The sequence below is a fragment of the Diplotaxodon limnothrissa genome, linkage group LG20 (assembly GCF_057381915.1).
Source record: "Diplotaxodon limnothrissa isolate DT_005_m linkage group LG20, D_limnothrissa_male_GT1.1, whole genome shotgun sequence".
Lineage (NCBI taxonomy): Eukaryota > Metazoa > Chordata > Actinopteri > Cichliformes > Cichlidae > Diplotaxodon > Diplotaxodon limnothrissa.
Window position 1 is genome coordinate 10,347,246 of NC_140615.1, and position 15,852 is coordinate 10,363,097.

The 15,852-nt window shown below is 40.3% G+C and overlaps 1 protein-coding gene across 4 annotated transcripts in view; it reads left to right on the plus strand.

Moving 5' to 3' along the window:
- The window catches only part of bsna (bassoon presynaptic cytomatrix protein a), a 118,185-nt gene that overhangs the window by 34,529 nt on the left and 67,804 nt on the right, over positions 1-15,852 (plus strand). For all 4 annotated transcript variants that reach the window (XM_085345538.1, XM_085345540.1, XM_085345539.1 and 1 more), the window contains one exon: positions 5,356-6,738. In XM_085345538.1, the coding sequence (XP_085201664.1) occupies positions 5,356-6,738 (1,383 nt within the window). The remainder of the gene's footprint in view (positions 1-5,355; positions 6,739-15,852) is intronic.

Below are 15,852 nucleotides of genomic sequence, written 5' to 3' on the forward strand. Positions count from 1 at the left end.
TGGATTAAAATACATTTTCATAACAAATACAGATCGATGAGGTACTTTTACTGTGCTGAAAAGAGAAATGTCGAGAAATGTTTGGCAGTGTTGCGGCAGATGATGTGGTGAATCACACGGGGAGTTTTCTCTGTGAAACGGCGGTAACACCTGGTCAGTAGTGTTTGGAGATAGGTAGCATGAATATTTTATGCTGACAGCTGGTCAGTGTGCATGAGAGTGTGTCCCCTATGTGTGCGCGTTTTTCAGTGTGACTAAGTTCATATTCAGTTGCCAGTTTCATGCTTTCACTGAGGTACTCTCGACTGAGTACAGAACATAGGCTCATTTTTAAAGGTTAGTATATGTATGCATGTGTGTATACATATATATTATTTATATTACTATTGCTGTGTTCTACATGTGAAGTACTCTGTGTAATTCAGGCAGTTTGAACCTTGCAAATCAACAGGATAACAACATTAAATGTATTAATGAATTTATTCAGCCTCATCTGTCTAGTTCCTATTAACTGTTTTCATTAATTAGGAGATAGCGGGAGAAAAACAAACAGAGATGTGCGATAGTGAGAAAGGCAGAGCCATGAAGACCTCACAGACTTCCTCCTCTATGCTGTTTTAGCTCACTGATTAGATCTTGACCCTCCCACCTCCTCTTGTCTTCTCTGTCTGTGTCTCCAGGCTAGTTAGTTACAAATTAGAGTCACAGTGAACTTCCACTTGACTCCTGTACTCAAAAGTAGAGCTTCATTGTATGTTCTTCGTGCATCTGTCCCAGCCACATTTTGATGGATTTTGCACTGGCATGCCATTCTAATGACTTCATTGTTTAACCCTCTATGCTCCCTCCCCAGCTGTGAATCTTCTTATTTAGATCTTTAATCTAAATTAATTTTTTAGCCCTGGCTCCTATTCTTTTTATTCCTTTAGGACTAACAGATGCCTCTGCGTTCACCGTGCTGACTTGTAAATGATTAAAGATATTGATTGATGGTTCACCAGAAAGTATGGGGGGGTTACATATTCACCAATTCATTCTCTTAATTGCCAAAATGGTTTTCTTGCTCATATTTAACTGTCTGCTATAGTTTGGTTATTTGAGTAAACACAGTTTATCTATTTCTTACCACCTGCAACATCTGTATTCATTTGGGCAACATCAAATGAGTCTCCCTATCTGCATTACAGCATCTGTTCAGCTGTTTGACACCTCTGGCCCTGTTAAAGATGAATCCAATTGTTTTCACTGCGATCATATTGTGTCGTAGAGACACAATACTGACAGAGATCAGCCTCTTAAATAGACAGACCTGACCTTCAGGCTAATGACTGTTGCAAGAGGAGCTGAGACCTCCATGTGTGTGGGTGGAGGTGTGAAGTGTCTACAGAGAAATAAGAGTGGTAGCAACAGAAAGAGAAAGTGAAATGTGATTGAGGAAATCAGAATCCTTGAGGAGAGCTGTGCTTCTCAAAGTGGAGATAAGAGGTTACAGTTATAGTCTGCAGTGTGCTTGTTTTTCTCGGAAAACATCATTCACAGTCTTGTAAATAAGTCTGTGGCATTTACAGTACTTTTATATGTTTTTAATTCACCAGACCTTAACAACAGGTCACTAGGTTATGTTATTCTTCTTAATAAACATATTATGATTCATTTTTTGCACTGGTAAACAACATATTCTGTTATTAGGCAAAATGTTCTGTATATAAATGTGTGTATTTGTAATATAACGAAGGGCACAGGCCGAAACGTGTTGTTCCAGTAATAAAGCTGTTCTTTATACTATTCTTTAAGTTTTATTGGCGCTTCAGCCTCAGGAGAAACAGTTCTTGCAGACATATTTGCACCAAGAGCTAACAAAGATTAGACTGAAAGCAATTCTTCTATCATATGAAGGTCAAATGTGCTGTGCTATTGAAAATGCTTGAGAACAGGAAAGCTCTCTTGCAATTTATATCATGTAATAAGTATGCTCTTCCATTTAAATCTTGATTCATGTTTCTGTGATGTATGCATAAGAAGCTACAATGCAGAGAAGCCCCCCGCCCCCCTCCCATTTTTCCTCCTGTGTGAGTGTGCAGAGTCAGCATTGTTGGAGATTGTCAGGGCTCATTTTCCTCCTTTCAAAAAAAAAATACATTTTCAGCTATTTATTCTTTTGATAACTTCTGTGGGTCTGGGAAATGGTCTGAGCTAAGCAGCACACCACATGCAAGCTGACTGGTAGAAATTTGTGAACACAGACATGAGTCTGTTTTTCAAGTCTGCGGGCCTTCACGCCTACAGTAACCTTATAGTTAGTGTATTAATTAAGAAATACAGTAATTACAAGGTTGAATTCCTGCTGTTGATTGGATTTTAGCATTGTAGCATTTACTATATGAAGCACCTTGACACCAGTGTTGTTGTGGTTTGGCGCTATATAAAATGGATAATATCGAGTGCACATCTTTGGATTGTAAGACATTTCCTCCTGTTGCACTTCAAGAGGTTACCTTACTAAAAACCTCTGATAGATCTACGTCTACAACTGTTCATGCTTTACTATGTGAAACTAAAGCTCATGCACAAGTGCTCATGCACTCATGCACAAGGAAAAGCCTAGTTAGGTCGAGTACAAGGAGTAACAAGATGATGTGACACCTGCGATGAGCTACATAAGAGTCAAATTTGATTACTGTTGACAGATGGAGGACAAAACTAGAGGTTAAAAAACAAACATAAGAAGTAGAATTAAATGAAATAAATATTCATAATAAAACAGGAAATGACTAAACAGAACCTGAAACCAGCGTAGCTCCAAGGTCTCTTAATGAAATGGGGACTTGAAATACAGCAGCATCATTACGATGCCCTTGATTTTCTCTCACTTAAGGATAGTTGGTTTGGAGCGGCACAAATGCAGTGTTAGTGTCCAGGGAGGAAGAGGTAGAGTCTGAATTAGAATGGGGCCAATATCATGCCAACCAACTTGCAGGCGACAAAGTTGTGAGCTCCTTTTGTAAGCCGAGCTTTTTTGTTGTGATTCTCTGTCACTGGTAGAGTTCTGTCTGAATGATTAGATGTGATTGGTTCAGAGCATGCTGATCACACCCTTTGTAATTTTGCATGTACAAAAACCAATGTACCCAGTGAGGTTTGTTTTGTACACCCCAGACTTAGTATCCATTGTAGTTTCCACTTGGTTTTTCTCTTCTGTGTTTAAAAAAAGGGCAGAGTTATCATCACTTTTGTGTAAATTGTTGAACAAAACCTGTAACTCCTGCACAATTAGCAAAGACATTGTTCCTCATCTGTTACGGCACAGGTGCACGTGCAAAGGATTCACTGGTTTTAACCACATCGTGGAAGCTCAGATTCTGCTTTGCTGTGCTGTTGATTAAGCTTGACATGATGAGAGCTGAAGAGCTGCTGGGATTAAAAAAACTGCTGACTTCTTTCTCTCCACTGTTTGCTTTTTCCATCTCCTCCCTGTTCTTTCCATCCCTCCATTCTTCACTGCATCCCTCGTTCCTTCCAATGTCTCTTGTGATGTAGTGTTTAAAGCAGAGGGGTAGACAGGGAGACAGGATTAAAATCAGTCCCCCCTTCTCTTCCTCCTTATCCACTTCTCTTCTTCTTTCTCCCCCTCTGCATCTTCATCAGATGTAATTATGACAACACAACATAGGAGGACCGTGCACAGCAAAATTAGACTTTTAAATTTCTTTCCACTTTAGCTATTTGAGGAACGAGACCTACATTTTCAAACTGATCAGAAAGAGAACAGAAAAATGGGATAAAGATGAAAACAAGAGGAGGAAAGAAGAGAGAATTAAAGAAGAAAAACAGAGACAGAAGAAGCAGATGCTAGGTAGGAAAGCTAAAGAGAGAATATGTTAAGGAGGAACAGACGATGTCGGGGTGTAGCGATGTAGCTGTAACGGAACATGGGATCAGTAATGCTGTCAAGCTAGAAAATGCCAGACAGCAAAGCAGCACAGTGGGAGAAATTGCTTAGTTAGGGTATGTGAGTGATGCAGGCTTTTTTCTCTCTCCTGTCCCAATGTTTGCACATCCTACCCTTTAAATTCAAGGAGCCAACTTCCACTGTACCCCTTTGCAAAAAAATTAGAAAAGGGATGGGTGGGTAGGGGGGTGTTATTGAACAGCGGGTGGGGTAACACAGTACATCTGCGCATTGCATTGTGGGAAGAAAAGGGGATGGGAGAAATGCATGAAACGTGCAGAGATTTACTAGCTTTGCTCTGACTGCAGGGGAGCTAAAATAGCACTATTTATGGCAGCAAGGTAGCAGTGGTGAATGCAAAGCTACAGTTGGAAAGACAGGACAAGAGGAGACTGGCACAGCTGAGAGAGGAGCTGGGTTGTTTTCGCAGTCGGGAGAAATTAGAGAAGCAAGCAAGGTCCGGACACAAGGGAGTATCAGCTCTCATCTGGAGGAGGAAGAAAAGGAAGGAGGAGGACAGAAGAAGAGGAGGAGGAGGAGCAGGGTGATGCTTTATTTTTATTTTTAGATGGTGAGGAGTGTTGCATATTTGTTTCATTTGACTGTATCTCTTTGTACATCTGTTTGTATCTCCTTTGTGCTCATGCTGTATCTGTATGGTAGCATGTGCGCATACCTGTGTGTCTGTGTGGATTATGTTTTTTGGCACATGTGAGGGATGCAATTCTTTTCACTTCGGTTGCAGTTTCTACCGTGCTGTCATTAAGCATTGCAGTCAGTTTGTGGTTGATTTCTCTCCCTCTGGTTCTAATTGATAACTGCTATATTGTCTTTACATAAGACATCTATGGAAAGACTAATGAATCATATTTCATGTGCAAGTCGGGTGAATGAACACAGATTATGTGGTTTGGGTGGAAACTAGGAACTAGGAAACTAGGAAACACTAGTGTGTCATGTCTGAGTCATCAATAATATTCAGAGGAATCAATAGTAATCACCTTTGAAAGAAAATATGAATTAATTATAGTGATAGCTCAATGGTAACACTACATCATTAACGTTCTTGAGCCTTACTGACCCTTCCAGTGTTACACAAAGAATTGTTCAAACTGACAGATACCTGATTTACGTTTCAGTGGTAATGCCAAAGATGTGGTCAAGGAAATTACATTGGACCTATTTCCATTTAGTTGACTGACGTATTCACAATACAGTCACCATGCGAATATTTCACTCAGAACTAACTCTATAGTGCCAATGAAAGACTTCGACCAAACTGTTGCCAAAAACTATGTATGCATTATTGTTACAGAGACAAAGTAAAATGGTTTTTCAAATTGAAAAAGTGGATTTTAAGCATACTCATTAGTTTTTTTGTATTTTTTATTTTTTTTTGCCTGCAGGTCCAGGAATGGCTGTGTCTGAACTGTCAGATGCAGAGAGCTCTCGGCATTGATATGACCACGCCTCGTTCTAAGAGCCAACAGCAGATTCACTCTCCGTCCCACCAAGCCAAGCCGATTGTCCAGCCTCAGCAGCCTGCGCCTCAGCCAACACAGCCGACAGCAGCAGCGCAGCCAAAATCTTTGGCACAGAGTCAGCCCACCCAGCGGCAGCAGCAGCAGCAGCAGCAACAGCAACCTCAGTCTCAGCCCTACAGCCAGACTCAGCCCTACTCCCAGTCGCAGCAGTATCCACAGTCTCAGCAGCAGTCATATGCTTCATCACAGCTAGGGTCCCAGACTCAGTCTTATACATCCCCTGGCTTACAGAGACATCCAGGCCCTGGTGGCTCCCAGTCTCATACAGGGCCTTCTCAGCAGGGCATGAGATCTGATCCATACTCCCAGACCGGTCCTGGAGCTCCAGGAACTATTAGAGGTCCCACAGGAGGCTTTAGCCAACCAGGGGGTCCTCGGATTCCTCACCCTGGTGCAGTACCCCTCCCTGGTTTGACCAAGGCACCTTCCCAACCAGATTTGGGTCGTGGTTCCCCAATGCACCAATCTATGGCACGCCACGACCAGACCAGAAGTGCTGGATCCTCCCCAGCCCACAGACCTCAGAGTCAGGCCCCTCCTGCCCAGGATGGCCTGACCAAACTGTTTGGCTTTGGGGCATCACTGCTTAATCAGGCTAGTACCTTGATCAATGTTGACCCGCTACCTACCGCCTCCACCCAGCCAAGCCCTGCACGAGGCAAGGTGGTGTTCAGTAATGCAACACCTGACAACAGGCAGCAACAACAAGGGACCACCAGTACTAAACCATTCACTATGGGGGGTCCTCATGCTCCAAGCCAAATGGGTGGTCCTAATGTTCAAAGTCAAATGGGAGGTCCTTATGCTCCAAGCCAAATGGGGGGTCCTCATGCACCGAGCCAAATGGGAGGTCTTCATGCACCAAGCCAAATGGGTGGTCCTATGGGTGGACCCCATATGCCAACCCAGAAGCAACAGCAGCAGACCGTGCCCCAACAACAAGAAATGCAGAAGCAGTCACCTGCTCATCAACAGAAAGGACAGCAAGGACAAAAAACACAACCACAAGGACAGCAACAGCAGAAAACACCTACTCATCAGCAGAAAGTGCAGCAGAAGCAGGAGCCTGTGGCAGCAGCACCTGTGGTTGCTCCAGAGCCTGTGAAACCCAAAGTGAACTGTCCTCTTTGTAAAACAGAGCTGAACATCAGTAGCTCCGACCCACCTAACTACAATACCTGCACGCAGTGTCACAGCCAAGTGTGTAACTTGTGCGGCTTCAACCCAACACCACATCTGGTGGAGGTAAGAGGAACGGAACACCTACAGACATCACACTGAACACATGTTATTGCAGACATACAAGAACAAAAACTCTACTAGTACAAACGCCGTCAAATTTACTTTTCACCAAACAATCAATAACATTCAACAAGCAGATAATGTTCTTCATTCCACTGTTGAACCTAATCCTCTTCACTGTGTGGATGCCGTTAGATGTGCAGCTCGTGTTTCAGTTTCTCTAAAAAATATATATTTTTCTTAAGCCTTATCCTTTATCATGATCTGTTTTTTCACTCAGGTTTTCATTTTACATTTTCGTTTTCTTTTTATGATATAACAAAGATGTTGTTTTGTTTTATTCCCGTTTCTTCATTTCCATCTTACTACACCTGCTACATTTGTATAAATTTAGATGTCCCTCCTGAATTCATTAATTGTTTTTATTTATGAGTTTTTCGTTACTTCTACTAGAGTTTTCCATATCTCGTTTTAATCCCTAACTTCCCCCTTTCCATTTTTACTTTTTGGATGTTCTGAATGTTTACACATACAGTTACATCCATAAGTATTTGGAGATGGGACTAAAGTGCAAATGCAATGGGTTTAACTACTTAGCAATGATACTGATTTTTATACATAGTCGTCTATTTTCTGACCATCACTAAGCAACATATCAACAACAATGCATTCATGCAAATGAACTGCATGCTCTGTGGTCAAATGTTTGTGCATGCTGGAGGTATTTCCCCTTTTTGTTGTGATCAGTGTTGGGGTTGTAACTCAGAAAAAGTAATGTATTACATATATTGCAAAGAACATTTTCTTAAAAGTAATGTAATAGATTACTTAATTACTCCCAGGAGAACGTTTTCTTTGTAAAATGACCTGAAGCACACTGTCTCATAATTATCATTTAACAATATAAACCAGAGTCTACAGCCCCACACACCAACACAAATCTCTAATGAGGACACATGTGTGATCTTTCTCTCAGTATTTACAGATAAACACAAAGCTGACAGCATAGAGCAAATATGAAAACCAGCACAAAGAGACTTTACAGTAGAATCGTCACAGTGATTCTACTGTAGAAACATGAAGAGGTAGAAACAGAGGCTACAGCCTGACTTCTTATCAGTTTGTTACCTGTTAAGTTCAGGGCTGGGGTCGGCATTTGCGCAGCTTTAACATCACTCTGGGTTCTTGGCTAGGTTAGCATTAGCATGCTGTCTGTGCAGATGTTTGCAAAGAGCTGAAGTTGTGTTAGCAGCACAATGCAGCTGTTTCTGTCCTGGGCACAGTTTAAAATGGCCAAAGGTAGAACATGAGGTCAGGAGTGTGGCCTGGCAACACGATAAAGAAAATTCGATCATGTTAAAACTTGCTGCTTACAAATAAATAAAATCTAACTCGGGTATACTGACCAAAGAAAACCATAAACTGTGTGTGCACAGCTTGTACTGACAGTATGTGCTCCTTTCACCTTTGTATTTGATCTAATTGAACGTGGTTTTGTTTCAGTTCATAAATTTACATTAAACAAAAATTTCGAAAATTATTCAGAAGTTCATTCTTTAGTTAATGTGTTATCTCGTTATCTAAATTAAGTACCACTTCTTTGCCTCTCTCCGCTGTCCCGCTGGGCTACAGTAGCCTGTATTTAACCCACTTTTCTCAATAAAGATTAGTAATCATACTAATTGTAACACAGAAACATCTACATGTACAGTAGTGAGATTCATAACAATATTCTGGAGTTTTTATGTATCATAATCCACTGTGACATCAGCACCCCTTGATCTCTCTTTCTTTTCTTCATGTCACCTTAGATGGACTGCCGTGCACATGTCGATGAATTAAAATGAATGAATGATGAAATAAAATAATATGTAGCAATCCAGTGAGCTACGCGTTGAAGACAAAACACAAGAGGAGAGAAAAGACTGTTCCTAGGAGACCCATAATCACAAAACATAGACATCCTTTTCTGTTTCACTGTCTTTGTGTCTCCCAAAGTACCTCTGCTCATGGTATAAAGAAACAAGCGTAAAGGCCAACCGCCCTCTCACCTTCCCTTTTATCGATCCAGTGCAGGCTTAGAGTTGAAAAGAGGAGAGAAAGCAAGAGAAAAGAAAAGATGGCAAGTATTTCAGGAAGTTAGAAATAGAGGAAGAAGGAAAAGATAAGGAACAAATGTCGCAGAAGAATAATGTAAGAAATGGAAGGAGAAGGGGGGAGTGTAAGAGTTGAGAAGGTAAGTAATAAAGCAGAGAAGGAAGTCAGACTGAAAGGAAGGAAGGGACTGATGAAGGAAATGCATGAAAGAAAATAAGCAAGGATGCATGGAAGTCAGTGAGTCTGGCAGATTTACAGAGACTCATGGCATATTTACTTTGAGGCAGTTTAATGCCTCCAAGGTCTTTAGTACTTAACAGTACTGTGAAGTGCTTGCCTCATAATAGACCTAGATATAATACACAGGGCTATATATAAGTGCCTTTACTATAGTATGCAGGGCGGTGATAAATACACACTAACACAATAACAAGAAGGAATGGGCCATATCATTGAAGATACCACGCTTATTCATAAGTGGACTTACTTGGACTTACTACCTGTAGATAGCAAGTAGATGTGTGTTTCTTTGCAATGTGGGTTAAGGCCTGCAGGTCCTAAAAAGTGCATAAAATGAGAAAAGAGAAGGTGGACACAGAGAGAAGGAGTAGAAAAGTGATATAACAACCATATAAAATCATTTCTTTAAGCCAATTAGAGTCAAAGATGATGGTGACAGCATATTCTACTAACTTCTCTCTACAAAAAGGCAAATTATGAGGAGAAAAGATGGGCATCATCATGAACATTAGTCATTATAAGCATACAGAAAAAAAGTAGAAATAGAAATGGACAAAAAGGTACATTATTAATGGAGAGAAATTCTTAGAAAATGTTTAAAAGGAACTCAAGGTGGAACTGAGATGGATGAAGAGACATTCATAGAAACAAAGGAGGAATAAAAAGGAAAATGAATAAAGTGGGACAAAGAACAGAGCAATGGTGCAAACAGTTAGAAAGAGAGCTTGACAGCAGCTGAGAGGAAACCAGACATGTAGACCTGAATCATGTACAGCTTTTAGTCCAGAGGGAAGACAGGCACTAGTGCACACGCACGCACACACACATGCAAAAACCAGTAATTAGAACAGTAGGACAAAGAAGAAGGTAATAAATCAAGCAAGTGAAGCAAAGAGGGATGAGGAGAGAAGCCAGCAAAGAAGTGATGATATCACAGATGAACTGCATGTACAGTCATTTCTATACCTGATAACGATTCCCATCAGCTCACTCCGGGCTGACTTTGCAGGTTTTTACAGTTTATCTTGTCTCTGACAAACAAGTCCTATATGTGTAAAACTTCTAGATTATATTGGAACAGCAAATGGAAATTTTGGGCTGTAACATAATTTTATTACATCACAGGTCATAAAAGTGTTACCACAGTTTAAAGCGATAAATCCGTGCTATAACAGCTTCAACTCTTCTGGAAAGGTTTTCCAAGGTTTAGGAGTATTTATGGGAACTTTTGACCATTCAGAAGCACATTTGTGAGGTCAGACACTGATGTTGGACGAGAGGGCTTGGCTCACAGTCTCCACTCTAGTTCATCCCAAAGGTGTTACGTTGGGTTGAGGTCAGGATCCTGTGCAGACCAGTCAAGTTCTTCCACACCAAACTCGCTCACCATGTCTTTATGAACCTCGCTTTGTGCAGCAGTGTGCAGTCATATTGGAACAGGAAGGGGCCATCCCCAAAGTGTTCACAGAAACTTGGGAGGATGACACTGTCCAAAACATCTTGGTATGCTGAAGCAGTAAGAGTTCCTTTCACTGGAAGTAAGGGGCCGAGCCCAGTTCTTGAAAAACAGTACTACACCATAATCCCCAATCCACCAAATCTGTATTGCGTTTGGTGATATAAGCCTTGGATGGACCTGCTCTGCCACTGAAACCCATTCCATGAAGATCTCTACACACTGTTCTTGAGCTACATGAATGCTACATGACGTTTGGAGGTCTGTAGTGATTGATTCTGCAGAAATTTGGTGACCTTTGTGCACTATGCACCTCAGCATCCACTGATGCCACTCTGTGATTTTACATGGTCTACCACTTCGTGCCTGAGCTGCTGTCGTTCCCAATCACTTCCACTTTCTTATAATACCACTAGAAGCTGACTGTGAAATATTTAGTAGTGAGGAAACCTTCACAACTGGACTTGTTGCACAGGTGGCATCCTATCACGTCACCACACTGGAATTCACTGAGCGCCGCAAAGCGACCCATTCTTTCACAAATGTTTGTTGAAGCAGTCTCCATGACTAGGTGCTTAATTTTATACACCTGTGGCCATGGAAGCAATTGGAACAACTGAATTCAATAATTTGCATTGGTGACAGAATATATATGACAGAATATATATTTTTATATATTTTATTTATTGTTTACTCTATTTAATTTGTAAAATATGTGTACACACACACACACACACACACACACGTAGAAAATATTTAGTATACACATCCAGAAATGCATATACTATTATATATTGTACATATATTTATTAGTTTCAGATGTAACCATTCTTGTATTTTGCTTGTTTACATTATTGTATTTTGCACAACTCTGTTGCTTGTGAAGCTCGCACACAAGAATTTCACTCACATGTGCTGTACCAATGTACCTGCACATGTGATGTGACAATAAAAGTGATTTGATTTGATTTGATTTGAATACATTTGGCAATATAGTTTATTGGATCACAATGTGGAATGAGATCATAAAAACCTAAACAATGTTACAACCTCTTCAGATCAAAGTCCATAATCTGGAGATGAATGTAAAATGTCCTTTTGTCAAACAATAAATGTGTCTGCTTGAGTCATTTTTTGAACAAGCCACTAACAAAATAAAACTTTTTGCCTTTACTAAAAAAAATGAAAGCTACTGACGTCACACTTCAGATGAGTTCAAGAAAGACAGGAACACTGTGGGATAGAGAAACATGGAGGTCGCGCTCGTTTGACTTATTAATTATTCAAATAGGGTTTTTTTACATATATAAATAGCAAAAGAGATGAAAAATGTAAGGTGGAGGCAGTGTCTACTGAAAAAGAAAAGTAAGAAGTTACACTGCTTTTTCTTTCCTCCTTCTTTTCCTTGCATTTCTGCAAACTTCCTTCCTTCCAGCCCCCTTTTCCAAGATTCTCCGTTCCAAATCACTTGCTTCATCATGAAAAATACTAATCAGTAGCTTTGTCTCTAGTGGTGCAAACATTCTCCTCGTGGTGATACCTACTCACACACCCACACATGCACACACAAACGCACACACTGCTTATAGACCAGGTGTTAGTGAATGAGTGAATGAGGTTATTTCACTGTCCAGTCTGTCATTCAGACTTTTTCGGCTGTCACGACTGCCGTCGGAACAATTACTAGGATAACAACACCCCATCCACCTGACCGTGTGTCTGAATGTGTGTGTATGAGGTCACATTTGTGTTTGTGGGCATCTGCACATCTGAAGAGAACTGATTAGGGATTGTGACATTTAATCTGCTGCGTTGTGTTTGTGCACATGTGTTGTGCACGCAGTAACGCGTTACTGCCCATGTAATCTGATTACTTTTTTCAAGTAACGAGTAATGTAAGGGATTACTATTGCAAAACAGGTAATTAGATTACTGTTACTTTCCCGTAAGCACGCTGCATTACTAAAACCGTGATTTTTTTTTTTGCGAGAGTGTCTCATGACAATGACGTAAGCGTTCATGGCAACAGCTGTGTGCAGATCAACAAAGGATAATATATCGAGTGCAGGAGAGAGTATGAGCGTGCAGCGTTTAAAGCGTGGAAGTACTGACCTTACTTTAAGTTTGATTCCGTAAAAAGTGACAAAAACATTAGCGTCCGCTGTTCACTGCGTGGGAAGAAAACTTCTTTTTACAGTGAAAAAAACCCTTAACTTCCGAGCAAGCATCGAGTGCGCTACCACGTAATGGGAAATTCACAGACAAACTCGCAGATTCTTCCACTGACCGCTGCGGCACACCTGCACCAGAGCAAGCCTCCGCCTACCCCACTCCTGCTTTACAGGTGAAAATAGAGCAACAGGACCACTAGTCTTTGATTTTATTTATTTTCTGCTGTGTTTCACTTGCATTTATTTGAAAGACTGAGCGTAAACACAGAAAAAATATTTTATTTTATGTGCTGGAATGTGCAGAAAATAGGTTTAAATGTTAAACAAATTTCTTCCAGTCAGAGAATGTTGCATATAATAAAATTTTTGCTTGATGCATAAAGTTAAAAGATTAAAACTAATAAAACAAGTTTTAAAAAGGGACTTTTCCATTTGATTACATTTTGTATGATGGATTATGCAGAAAAAGTAGAATTGGGCTGAAAGATCTATCGCTTTATTACCTATTCAGGTTGTAAATCGTGTTTTTAAAAAGTAACTAAGTAACTAAGTAAGTAATTACATTTGAAAATAAATAAGCAGTAAAGTAACAGGATTACTTTTTGGGGGAAGTAATCAGTAATTAGTTACTGATTACTTTTTTCAAGTAACTTGACCAACACTGATTGTGAGTGCAGAGAAAGTATTCAAAATCACACACTTCGTCTGCCTGTGCGTGTCTGTCTGCGGTGACAGACACAGTGTATTGTGTGTTTGTTTGTGTGTACACTGTCATCATCAGAGTGCTTAATCTTGCAGATACTATGGCGATGTACGTTGTAAGCTTAGATGCTTAAGCTTGAGTCTCATGATAAAGTCAGACTGATTACTTCCACACAAAAGCCAACAAGAAAGAAGATGGTACTTTCTTATTCTCAAGTGGTCGCCACAGTGGATGGACAAACATGTTTTCATTTGGCATAGATTTGAACCAGATGCCTCACACAATGCACCTATTAATGCATATTAACAGATAAAAATTTGGTTAATTCTAAAAAAAGATGTCTTTTTTTCTTTGAATTATGTCCGCATTACTGTTCATGAAAATATGCATGGACCACTGTTAATCATTATGTTTTGGATGCATTGTCATGTATTTAGCAGTTATTAAACCTGTTTTAAACAACACATAAGCCACACATCCTTCTCTTAATGAGAAGAACATATACAATGTCTCTTTTTTAATTTTTAAGCTTATGAGAACCAAGCCGGCCCGAGGAGCACTACAGAATTTGATTGGGCATAAATAAAACTTGAAGCCTCATCTCTGTTGTTTTTACCTCTTGAAATATGAACTTCTCTAACAACCGATGAAGGCAAAATAAGACTCAAACGCACAACTCAGACAAAAAAATCACATTACAGTGTTTACTTAGATGCAGTGAGAGAGTGAACATGAGGATGACTCCAGGAGTGTATGAGACAAATTCACAGACGTAAATGCAGGCAGACTAAATACACTAGGAAAACTTGCTAGGAACCGAGAGATAACAAGACAAGATGATACTAAACAGGACACAATAGACGGTCACAGTAGGTGAAAGCACACAAGTGCAGGAAGCAAACACTCAAAAAATAAAATAAAAACATGAGTATACAAGCAAAAACATGATGTAGAGAGCAGGATGAGTTGTAATGACTTTTGTTGCTTTTTCTTGGTCAGCATACACTTACTTTAGTTAGTGTATTATTTAAATTGCACCGGTCTGGGTCTCCTGCTACTATCTTCATAGAACATGTTGCATTTACAGGTGCGTGGAGAAATCAGAGCTCATAGATGTGCCCAGAGAGGCAGTTTGTACTTTACTGTCAGATTTTTTCTATCGGTAAGCGGTCTGTATAGTGCTTTTCTACTCTACTTGAGTATTCAAAGCACTTTATGCAACATGTCTTATTCACCCATTCATACAAGCACATTAGTACTTTCTATTTAACATTCACACTCCAACAGAGAGCAACTTGGTGTAACAATATTTGGCATGCAACCAGGGATTGAACTACCAACCTCCCAATAAGGTGACTACCCACTGAGCAACAGCCACCCCAAACATCTTCACAAACTTGTCATATAATTACAGCACCCAACACTGATCTTGATTCTTGTTGCTGAGCAGAGTTACCACGAGCTTCCAAATAGCAAGTGACCGTCAATGATGACGTGAATAGCAGCCAGACTGAAAAAAATTAGAATTAAACATGAAAAGCAACTGACGTGTGCTTGTTACTTTACTATTGTGTGGAAAATAGGTCGCTTGCACAACATGCAACTAGACACTGACAGCTTAAAGTATGACGTTGAAAAGCTGATTATTCTCTTGCTATTCTCATTAGGATCACACACTTAGTTTCTATTGAGGACTCATAGACTGCTGCTGCCGTGTAATCCATAATGTGTCGATGGTGTCTTTCTCAGGTTCTCACAGCTGGACAAATCACTGTGCTTAATGCACGCACCTCAATGACCAAAAGGTTAACGTGGATCATTTCTTAGTTGCTCATCTGTAGTTATGTGCATGCCCATGTGTGAGGAGTCCCCCACAGAGCTAAACCGGGCCATTGTTAAGGTTGCTGTCTGTACGGTTGCCCGGGTCATTAAGGTTACCGGAGTAGGATTATTTTTATTTTACATAACAGTGTTTCATTATGCTCATCTTTCTTCTTCTTATTCTTCTTCTTAGTCTCCCTACCTTTATTCTTTCCTCAAGCCGCTCCCTGTTATCTCCACTTATTGCCACCCCCACCCCTTCCTCTCTGGTCCACTGGTTAAAATAAATGGAGAATAACAATCTGTAAAATGATGAGCAGAGAGTAGACACCCAGGGAGGGGTGAGGTAATGGAGCGAGGGAACAGCACGACAAAAATTTAACAAAAGACAGAAGCTGCATAATGTCCCATTAATTGTTTGACATTTAGTCAACTCCAAACAAATAAATGCCATAAAGTAATGTGTTCTGCTGCAAGATGATGGCCACGTCCAATTTAGATTTGCACGCTCGGAAAAGGAAACTCGCAGACACAACAACACACAACAGCGCTAAATTGATTCTTGTGATCCTCGTCATCTACATAATCCACTGTGGCTCTGTGGTCAGTCCGTCAACCTGTGTTTGTTT